Source organism: Madurella fahalii (assembly GCF_045866475.1).
Source record: "Madurella fahalii IFM 68171 DNA, scaffold_2, whole genome shotgun sequence".
Lineage (NCBI taxonomy): Eukaryota > Fungi > Ascomycota > Sordariomycetes > Sordariales > Madurella > Madurella fahalii.
The window spans coordinates 9252756-9264336 of NW_027263972.1; the positions used below are offsets into that span (position 1 = coordinate 9252756).

Sequence of the window (11581 nt, forward strand, 5' to 3'; positions counted from 1 at the left end):
TTTGTTCGAAGTGTGAGACTGCTTTGGTAAGGTTGTTAGGGCAGTGTGTATTATCTATTAGGCACGACTGGCAATTAGGGTCGTTTATGACTAAGGTACTTTGCTCTTCTGACAGTTCTTCTTATACCAAAGAAGCAGTCTGCTACCTAGGAACTCACAATTTCCTCACGTCTGGGATCGCCACAGGTAGTCATCGTAAAATGTTAATACTATACCAGCGGCCTCCTCGCCTTGTGGGCATGCGGGTATCATCTCGTCTCGTCGTGATATGAGGTATTAACTATCAAACTTTCTCCACAGAAAGGAACTACGACTATAACTTCCTGAGGCGGATATCATTCTTGTAGAGTCGTCGTCTTTGGGCATTCCACCAGCCCCTCCTGTAATCCAACTCATAATAAGGATGGCCGCCTATTGGGGATTCATACTCAGCTGGTATTTGTGCTGGCGAAGGACTTGGAAGCGTCATCGACGCATTCAACAAGCACGGTGGTGAGTTTCCGAGTCATAGGGGACAAAGAATTAATTGTTCGAAGGCAATGTGGATTGACAGTGGTGGCCCACCTGGCATACAAAGACTATGCATGCTCACGCTACAAGCAAGCTCACCCGAGTGTCATCAACTAAGACGGGAGACTTGGTAACCCGTCGACCAGAAAGTTCCAGTTCGAGTCTTGTTCCGGGGCTGTGATACAAGAGGCTATCGACGAGCAGCTTCCGCGTATCGACGGGAACCAGCACGTCATCCTTTTATCTACCGGTATATTCAAATCTCGCTTCATAAATAATACAGCACTCGTGAATTCTAAGTCGGCTAACAAAGAAGATGTTCAGGGGGTAACGACACCGAGCTGCTAAATGTCTTGAACCAATGTACCTACCAGTGGTCTGTCTTTACTAAAGTGCAGTCTGCCTTAGCTAAAGCCGAGGCGGAACTTGAGGGTCTGATATAGGCTCAAAAGTCGACTTGGACAAACTGACCGTCGGATTCGACGGCCAGCTCCAAACCCCGAATAATATTATCCACAACGACGCCTTCAGCCAGAAGGTCGACAAGCTCTTAGCTGCTGTCAAGGGAAATCTGGCACCTGAGTAAGTATAGTATTCACCCTACTGGAACTACTGACCTAGTTATATATACCCTGTGCTAATTATAGCAAAACTACCGGCGTTATCTACTATACAGGGTCAGTAGTCTCATGTTATACGTATGCTTGATATGGACTGTCGCTCACACGTGCAAAACAGGTACGCGAAGTTCTGGGATGTGAACTTGCTGCTTTTCGACTGCAACAGAGTCACTTGGAACTTATGGGCACAGACTCCAGCAATAGATGCAGCAGGCGTAAGTTAACCCCCAGACATCCCTAAATCCTAATTAGGACCAGGTGTGCGGAGCTGAAGCTGATTATTATGTCACATGAACGCAGCTAACAGGAAAAGTCGTTCAACCGCCAACTGAACGTCTCATATAATTATACGCACCGACAAATCATGAACCAACTCGTCGACGATATGAACTCCCAGCTGGTAAACCCACTTGATCCCCCATCCAATTGCATAATGTTAAAGATAGCCAAAATAGTGTCTGACGGGGATTTATGTCAAAACAGGCAGCGGTAGCAGCTAGGGCAGGCCCCAACGTCGTATTTGTAAACTATGATCCCTACGTTGGCTAGTTTGGCGGGCGATTCTGCACACCCGGTGTGGACGAGTCCATTACGGAAAGTACCACAAGGTCAGACTCCCGCCCTCCCTGTCTTTCTCGGATCAAGGTTCGAATAAGAATGCTCATTGTGCTACTACTACCGAGCCGGTCTAATGTTTTACGAGCTCGACATGTGGGACCCTCTTGGCACAACTCCGTGGAAGAGGAACGACGATAGCGTGTGAACCGGAACCTAGAATAGCGACGTCAATTTGTTTTCCCAAGTCACTATGAAGTCGTATCCAGATGCCTAGTACGCAACCTTTGAGGATGCCCCGGCACAGCTGAAAGTGGTAGAAAATACCACTGCTACCACTTCTACAGCGCCCAAAGTTCTCTTGTTCGATTACATTGCGATCTCTAAGATCTTGCCCGACGGGTAAGATTCACATCAGAGCAGAACACCCCGTGCAATAGCGGCCGAGAAACTCGAACCATACTAACGAATAACTCTTTCGACAACTGATAGGTATAGCTGAGTTTTTCATCCTCAAGTCCTCTTGCACCACCTTATCGTAGATCTTGTCATCTACCACCTGGTTGCCCAGAATGAGCTGCAAAACAGGTACATTGTCCCTGCAGAAGTTATCACGTTAGATTCGTGCCCGTTCTGGGTATATAGCCAGTCTTTGGCATGTCAGGGTTAGAATCAGACTTAAGCTTCTAAATACCACCTGTGGTCAGCATGTTACTAAGCTCTACTGCTCGATACGCAACTGTCCTCACGGTAGATGGACTGCGATCGTTGGAATTGGATAGGATGAGAAAGGATGCCAATTAAATGAGAGATCACTGCCGTCGAAGCCGTTGTCGTCAGAATCGCCTCCAGCGTCGGGTGGGGTCGGCAGCATGGGATCGATTGGTCATCCTCTTCGCTACATTCATTGAACTAGGTATTCGTCGCGGCCGTGTGTGGGTAGATATCGTGATAGTCGGTACGGTGGACGTTGTCAAGCTTGGGGAAATGGATGTTCTACCCACCGCCGTGGCCCTCGGAGCGGATGCCTTGGTCGATCCAGGTCAGGCTACTCCCTCCAGCCGGGATGAAGCCCCCGTATTTTTAAACTCGCGCTTTAGCATTAGTACTTGTTGACCCAGACTAGGTCTGCCTTACCGTCGCCATTGACCTAACCAAACTCACGTCAGTCTCTGGTTGCTACCCGGTTGGTAAGCTTCTGCCCGAGGAGGGCCAAATTGTGGCACTGCAGGGAGCGAAAAGGCAGCTCAGGGATAGAGTGTTGGTAGGAGAAAAGAAGAGAAAGTGTGCCTTGTTTTTGATCCCAATATGTGGGAGACTTTGAGCGGTATATATACAAAAGCGATCCTCTGCGGCTAACTGCGCTCTAACTCTTGGCAGCGCTAAACCCTTTCAGATCGCAACACAAATGCCCATCTTCCAAGCCCCTTTGTCGGCCAACCCATGATCCGGAGGATCTGAAATTGGCTCTATCTAGCCTCTCTACTGGAGCGAACTTGATCTGCTCCTTGTATTCCAGGCCTTTGTCCGTGTTCAAATGGCCCACCTTTTGGCCATCTTTCTCCTGCAGAGATAATCAACACGCCCATCGCCGTCTGCAGACCTCACTGCATGGTGTCAGTGATTTACGTGCGACAACGCGATTGGATCGTGGATCACTAAGGAGAGCCCTTTACCTAAGTCTGCGAATCTCAGACCTTGATCATACAATCCCACACCCAAACCCTCCGTGCAGAGGTTAGAACCCGTATTTACCACCTACTTGGGGTCATCAAATGTGGGAGCCTGGCCACTGGGGGCCTTGCCAGGGGTCCAGCGGTTGCGCCACCACTCAACGCGTCCAGTACATTTTTCAGCTGCGAGAATGTCGCTGACGCCGTCGCCGTCCCAGTTACCCTAGTATCATGAGTATTCATAGTCCAAGCTTGACTCGTATGTACTAGTCTTTGTTGGACAAGATTCACAAAATGAATACTCCTCCTGTCCCTCATGAGGTCCATGAATTCGCCTCTCCCTGGCTATTTCCATACAGCATTTGCCTTAGAGTCCACCCATATATAGTCTTTGTATCGTTGACATGGAGAGGAGGGCCAGGACAGCGGTTTCTCCATCAAAAGTCCCGTTCGAGACGCCCATACGGTAACGTCCGCCGGTGCCCGCGATTCGAACGAAGTAGAACCCAGAATCCGAGTCGAGCTTATCATGCTCCTTCTAGGCTCTCACCCAATAGGAACGGAGACCTTTGCCGTCCTCGTCATAGGTTCCTCGCTAATTGATAAAGATTTTGTCGATCTGTCTTTGTACAGATACACCTAGTCTGCTCTGAAATCGCCGTTGATGTCGATGAGGTGTACACCTCCTATTCCTTCGGCTTCATGTTGAGCGTAGAACGTAGGTTCGCCGCCGACCTAAGAAATAGAAGTGCCGTGTTAGTGTTGAAGAAAAATGCAGCAGTAATTACCTTATGTGTGTGCATTCGCCGTCCGAAACTTGGGAATGACTGGAACGATTCGAACCTACCATTCCCTGCTAATAACCCCATTCTGCCGCTGTCGGAGCTAGCCCAACGCCGCCGTCGCGCCAACGGTAGGTAGATATCGCCTTTGTCGTCAATACCGCAATAATCCAGGCGCTCGTCTCCATCTATATCGGCGAGACGGACACACTCTTGGGTGATCCACGGCTCGCCCACTCGAATTAAACCGCCGCTCCCTGTAGGCACAAAATTTCGGGGGATTGGCGTCATTGTTAATGGCAACGCACATGTTTCCCTCCGTGTTGATGCAGATGAAGTCGTCGAGGCTGTCGTTGTTGACGTCGCCACAGCGGATATCTTGCTGGCGACATTGCAACCCCGTGTCGATCTCGATATTCTCTCCATAACCGTCTGCACCCTTGACCGCATATCTGTATCTTGCCGGCATGTTCTTACCTGTGTCCTTACAACCTGGTTGTATGAGACGAATCTGGGCACACGAAATTTCCATTTTCATTCGTAGTCCTGAGCTGGGGTGAGCTGTGGCTGATTTGTCCTGGGCTTTCCCTGATTCTTCCAGCTAGGGTGATCCCATACGCGGCTACTACGCAGCCTCAGAGGCCCGTTTTCAATCCCCCCCGGCTAAAGTTCCCTTCGGTAGGTCACGATGTTCCGCGCAGCAGGTGAAAACAAGTGGTAAAGCAGTAGAGGAGGACCCTAAGCGAAAAAATGAGTAGGTAATTAATGGAAATTTCGTTTATATTGTCATGCTTCGGCCTATATGGAATAGACTGGTGTTGGATTGGATCACTTGCACGCAGACAGGCTGAATTGGTGGTATTGTGTTGTATCAGTAGAGCTGTCTGGCTTTGGTAATTCCTCTGGAAATCTCTGTTTTCGGCGCACTTGCCACCATTATGGTGAATCCACACCACGGCCAGAGGGCTCAACCACACGCCTTAGCGCGTGGATAATCCAATAACTGGGACATACTCTGAGACATCCCATCATCATATGCTAGTGCCATCATATGCCTGTTTATCATGTACCGTCCTGAACTCCGAGCTGGGATACCGCGTACCAACCTAGGGCATGAACTAGCATAAGCGGGATCGGTAGCCCAGAAGTTAGTTCAGTAGCCCAAAATTGGGATCAGTGACTTAGAAGTGAGATCATTAGCCCAAGGGTAGGTTTAGTGGCCAAGAAGTGAGTTCAGGGCCCACAAGTGAGTTCAGGTTCCAGAAGTAGCCCAAATGACGTTTAGTAGTCCAAAAGTAAGATCAGTATATAGGGTTTTATATGCTAGTATGTTTAGCTGGTATATCATATATTAGTATATTTAACGTACTAGTATATTGTATACTATATCAAGTTTGTATGCTAGTACTTTATACACCATCCTCGAAACTGCGCTGGGATGTTATGCACTATCCTGCGGTATGCGATACCACCTAGCCTGTTACTCCCCCCGGTTACGTCGAGTAATTAAAACTACAAGTTACTTGCCCGGAATGCGACACTCTCGAGGCACATCCAGGGTAAGGACGTAAATCCCCACCCAGATTGCCGGACAGGAGGAATCATCTAGGGCCAGTTACTCGGTTCGGTCCATTTCAGTCCAAATCAAAAGCTAGTATAAACCAAGATGGGTATATAGCGCGCTCTCCCGAACACCCCAATGAGTGAAAACTCCAGCAATGTCTCTGTACTTTTCTTTAACACCCGGTTATCGTGTAGTCTGGCCCTATCCTCTTCGACTCTCGTTCGGCCCACAAACCCATCGATCACTATGCATTTCATAAACCTCACCTACTACGCGCTCCTCACGTCGTATCAACAACCCTCGCCAACTTCTCACCAAACCCAAAACCACCACCACCACCACCACCTCGGCTACCTCCCCCTTCTCAACCCACCCTCCCTCCCGCCGCTGCGGCGACCTCATTCCAGAACCAAACCCCTGCCCCAAGGGCCTCGTCTGCGCATCCACCCACCCCCCAGGGGGTTTCGACCTCCCGGCCCATGCATCCTCCAATCCTGCGGCGGAACATCCCCGACGATCAGTCCTTGTCCTGTTGGGCAGGTATGCGTATAATGCGTGTATAATGCGAGGTCGCCGGTCACGGATTTGCCGGGGAAATATATGACTACTGTTTTGACTTGCGGTGGCTCGGGAAAGGGGGGATATGGGGAGGTAGAGACTTCTACCGCAAGCTTAGGTCCGTCGCTGAATTCGTGACAGAGCCGTCCCAAGGCCAGCTGGAGAAAAACAAACTTTGGTTTGCGCCATGGAGGCAGTCGGGCGATTGACGAAGTACTTCAAGAAGCGTCAGATATAGTCCGGTAGGCCATCAAATTCGTCAAGAGTGTCGAAAAGAAGGAGATGCGCAGCTCGGTATCCTTCCGTTTCAGTGTCACTCTAAGGGCATCTTCCAACTGTTTGATAGGCCATTGATCCCGGTCTTAATGGAAGACTCCAGCAAAGCATCCAGAAGGGGAATTGCGGCGCTAGATTCCGAATGGCGCTGCATGATTTGACGGAGAATGCTCCTTATTAACCCTTCGAGTGTTTTCTGAACAGCGCTTCCCCGGTAGTTGAAGAAAAACCCTGCATTAATGCAACACGTCGTTCTTCCAAAGTTGTGTGAGTACTGCTTCATCCGGGTATCGGTGGAAAGAAGCTTTATTAGCGTCGACTTGACGAAACGGGATTTGCCGTATATATATAAATGCCATCGTCCTGCTTCAACCATGAGACAAAAGGGCCAGGGTCATGAATTCAATCAAATGTGTGCTTGAATGGCTCCTCAATGAGAGCTTGCTGGTGGTCGAGGGCGTCCGCGTCCAGGGAGTTCATAAGATCCAATTCTAAGAACTCATTAGACCGGAAAATCGGACAAGCCGTGACGAACACTCGCTTCTTAGCTGATAGTCCCGGCGCTCCTCCTCTGGCTCGACATTTCTAGGCATGCTGGAAGCAGGCCCCGCGTCTAACTAAGCTATTACCTCCGAGTGGATATTGGCGTCGCCATTTGCCGAGTCAATCTCATTAAGGCCGCACACCCGACGCAGCGTTTCGACGACGGGACCAGTGTTTGGGTCAGAGGGGGTAAACTTGACCATCTCTGAGTGGCTCCGGGGGATGGGATGCACACGCGAACCTGGGCGGTTAACTTGATGTGATGTGGCAGAATCGGGATCGACCAGTATCCCTTGAGGCCCCGTCATCTTGTTCTTCTTAAGATCAAATGTTGGAGACCTGCTTGTCTCGAATGCCCAGCACAATTTCATCCCACCAACGTCAGAGATTCCAGCAAACGAAAGCTCAAGGTTGTTAGGATACCATAGGTACTGGATTCGCAAGACAGGTCTTGAACAAGGTGCTTGGCCAAGTTACCATGAACGAGGAGGAGAAGGTGGTTCTGTTCCATACCGAGATTGGGGACGCCGAATATGATGGCGCCCTTGCATCGGGCGAAGATTTTCCCCTCAAGAGAATTGTCTTGTAAATTGTACCTGTTTGCTCAGGGCGTCTTTGAGCACTATCCCGCCAAGACTGAGCAAGAAAGGCGAGCGGCTCTGCACCGTTGAGGGCACCCCTATTGGCTCTGACTTGTGAGAAGAAACCCATGGGGAGATGGCCAATGCCTTGGAATGACTCCGAGCCCGCGAGCCTTCTGTCGTAGCCGTAGGGAATGGTTCTCATGCTGGGACGTACTTCGGAGCCTGGTCTCGGATCCACATGAAGGTTTTGTCGTTGCCGTAGGGCTGTCACAAACCAAACGCGTGGCTTGCTAATCAGGTGATGTAAATGCAATCAGCAATGTGCTTGTCGAGCACAACATCGTTCAAAGCCATGAGGCCCCGGAAATGTGTGTCTAGGACAAGGCTGTCGGCTCCCGAACCAACGCCAAGGGCCCACTCATTCTGTCCGTTGCGAGAGTTGGCATCTCCCACGACGTCAACGTGATGGCGAGGGAGTAGACCCCGACGCGGTCGGGCCTGATGGCTAGCGCTTTAGGCTTCCACCGCATCGGGTGTCGCCGCAGCGGGGATTCTTGTGAGACGAAAAACCGTCCGACTTCAGTCCGGAATCTCAGCTCGGGATTCGGATCCCATGGCTGGACAATCTGTTCAGGGATGGACGATATGGTGAGGTTAAAAGTCGGGCAGCGCCCTGGTTCCTGTATGTCCATGCTAGGCTGTTCATGCTCACTAGCATATTTGGGTGGCTGGCTCTTGAGCTTGGCCTTCTGAGTCCCCATCGTCCACACAGCAGTCTCCTTCCACCTCCTCCTAGTTTTATATTATATTTATCTTATTTCGCCGTCTTACCTTTACCTTCACTTTATTTTAAGTATAGCAGATGATTTTCGATTTAGCATTATCTAAACTACGTAGTGTATTTTCTAGGACGCTTGGCTAAGGATGATCGATCATAGGGTTGAAATTACACCGACGAAACCGCCCCGAGACGCGTTTTAGGCATTATTCTTTATGTGGTTCTATTATTCGCCAGCCGCTCCTTTCTTCAAGACACGTACGCCTGATCAAGGTGGTTACATTGGTGGCAACGAGAGGGCGAGCATACACTGGCAACCGTGTAAGACTTCAACCTGGCCTGAGCCGAAGAAGTGAGCGAGGGCTGCGGTCCATATATAGGACTGGAATAATGTGCTAAGTCTGCGTGTGTCCCAGCGAGTGTGTGTGAGTGTGGTGTGTGGGCGTGGGTGTGCCAGGCTCGTTTTTCTACTGTTAGATAAATAGCAATTACGATCGTTGCACGAGTAAAGAATGTTCCATGCATGTTGGCGCGGTGGTATTTTGCAATATGTCAAATTGAATAAATGGGTGAAAAAGATGGGTTGCAACTATGTGTCTGTATCGAGCGTGAGAATTAGGATGAAGGACTCCTATCTCACGATTTGCGAAACGAATTGGGCTTAAAATTGATGAATATAGCGAACGGATGGGCTATCCCCCATTACCATCACGTCTGTAGTCACGCATAAACGTTTGCCACTGTCATCTTTACCACACCCTGTTGTAAGCCACCGGCCATTTACCACAACTTCTCCACCAGGCCCGTCAAAGTCAATAATGGCGGCGCAAGAGTTTCGATTGTCATTATCGATACGCAATTTGACTGTTTGCTCCGACTTCCCAGCCTAAATGAAGAGTAAGACAATGTTCTTAGATACCGAAAAATGCTGCTTACGGAGTCTATGTCAAATTTCTTCCGGACCTCGTTCTGAATGTCTTCATCACTCCAACCTGTTACATCTGTACCGCCTAAGGATCCTGGTTGGCATTGACTCAGACACTCTTCAGAACACTCTGAATAGACCGATGTTGGGTGCCAACGCTTAAGTGGTTGCGTATGCAGCTGTTCAGATGGTCGTTTCGGTGGTCGCGAGCTCAGGTGTTCGGCTGGTTGAAATGCGCGCTGGTAGTACGCTAAAGTCCCCAAAGTTAGCGCTAACTAGGTAGCGTTCAACTACATCGGGTCGCACTAACCGTTCTGGAACGCCGACATGTTTTCGACTGGGGCTCGGCTCGCTAGAGCAAGTTGTATCTCCTTTGCAAATATCCAGCATTGTGGGAGCTCCTTCAGCCTTGAAAACTCTGGAGCTATCTTGGTAAGATATCCAAACTCCGCTCTATCCATCTCGAGGAGGTCCTGTGGGGTATAAGAGAGGGCAATGAAGAAAAAAGCCTCAGGGTCGAGTTGTCGAATTTTCCCCAGTCGGGGGTCGCCCCGCCGAACGCGGCGTCTAGAAACACGGCCATCTTACGTTGGAGGTCTTGGCCAAAGACGCTTCCGTTATGCTTCCTAATATCCCGCGCCGTACTCTAGAGATCTTGTTGGACCGAAACCAGAGCGGACAGATGTGAAAGCCTTTCTCTGAGGGCCGTGAAGGAAGTATCATGTTCCAAATTCTCGCCAAAGTGTGGCAAACATAGTGCTCGCTCGATCTTATCTAGATCGTTGGATATCTGATCCGATGTATCGACCATCGCGTCCGTGGACATTATTTTATTAAAGTTCGGAGAAATTCGAGATAGAGATTCGTATATAGAGGTAAGTATTAATATTGTAGAATATAGTTTTATATATTTTTCAGGACAATATATTTTGGAGATAGATTTTAGGTATTTATAATAAAGATAATTCGTTATAGCAGTATAGGAAGTAGAAAGATTTCGAGTATATATAATACGATTTAGAGTTAATATTTATTATTAGAGTAAAAGTAAAAGTAATAGTAAAGGTAATGGTAAAGATAGGGATAGAGGTAGAGGTTCAAGTTCAAGTTAAGGTAAAGGGAAGAGTTAGAATAAGGACAAGAGGATATATAAGAGTAAAGGTAACGGTAAATACAAAGATAAGGGTTAGAGTAAGGATAAGAGTAAAAGTCAAAGTAAAGGTAAAAAGTAAAGGCAAAGGTAAAGTAAAGGTAAAGGTAAAGGCAAGGATTAGAGTAAGGATAAGAGTAAAAGCAAGAGTAAAGGTAAAAAGAAAAGGTAAAAGTAAAAGCAAAGAGTTAAAGTAAGAATAAAAGTATATATATATATAAGAGTAAAGGTAAAGGTAAAAAGAAAGGTTATAATAAAAGTAAGAGTAAAAGCAAGATAAAGGTAAAGGTAAGGAGTTAGGATAAGGATAAGAGTATATATAAGAGTAAAAGGTAAAGACAAAGGTTAGAGTAAGGATAAGAGTCAAAGTAAGAGTCAAGGTAAAAAAGAGTTAAGGTAAAAAGGAAAGGCGAAGGTCAAAGCAAAGGGTTAGACAAGGGTTAGAGTAAGGATAACAGTCATGGTAAGAGTCAAGGTAAAAAGGATAGGTAAAGGTCAAAGCAAAGATAACGGTAAAGGTAAAGGCAAAGGTTAGAATAAGGATAAAAGTAAAGGAATAGTAAAGGCAAAGATAATAGGTTAGATAAAAGTTAAGGTAAAGGTAAGGGTTTGAGTAAAGATAAGAGCGAAAGTAAACTAGGGGGTTAGGCAAACAGTTTAATAGAGTTCAAGTTCGAATAAAAATAAAAGTAAAGGTAAAGATAGAAGCAATAGTAAAGGTAAAAGTAAGGGTAAGAGTAAAGGTAAGAGTCAAAGTAAAAGTAATAGTAAGGGTAAAGATCAAGGTGAGGATCAAAGCAAGGGTTAGAACAAAGGTAAGAGTAAGAGTATATACAAAGGCAAAAGTAAGGATAAAAGTAAAGAGTTAGGTAAAGGTAAGGGTAAAAGTAAAGATTTGAGTTCAAGTTAGGATAAGGTTAAAAGTAAAAGGTTGAGTAAAGAGTAAGAGTATAGAGTTAAGTAAAAGTAAGAGCAAAAGCAAGAGTAATAGTAAAAAGGTAAAGGTAATAGTAAAGATAAGGGTAAGAGTAAAGGTAAGAGTAGTAGTCAAGGGTTGAGTACA

At 47.5% G+C, this 11581-nt stretch overlaps 2 protein-coding genes across 2 annotated transcripts; both read right to left on the reverse strand.

Moving 5' to 3' along the window:
* Positions 1 to 3261: 3261 nt before the first annotated feature.
* Positions 3262 to 3685, reverse strand: MFIFM68171_05522 (uncharacterized protein; the record flags this gene model as incomplete). The annotated part of the gene is made up of 4 exons (XM_071060942.1): positions 3262 to 3280; positions 3362 to 3382; positions 3448 to 3581; positions 3650 to 3685. The coding sequence occupies 4 exons, from the start codon at positions 3683 to 3685 to the stop codon at positions 3262 to 3264; spliced, it is 210 nt and encodes a 69-aa protein (XP_070917043.1).
* Positions 3686 to 4214: 529 nt separating this feature from the next.
* MFIFM68171_05523 (uncharacterized protein) lies at positions 4215 to 4609 on the reverse strand (the record flags this gene model as incomplete). Its single annotated transcript, XM_071060943.1, has 2 exons — positions 4215 to 4286; positions 4352 to 4609. 2 exons carry the CDS (start codon positions 4607 to 4609, stop codon positions 4215 to 4217), a joined length of 330 nt encoding a protein of 109 aa, XP_070917044.1.
* Between the last annotated feature and the right edge of the window lie 6972 nt (positions 4610 to 11581).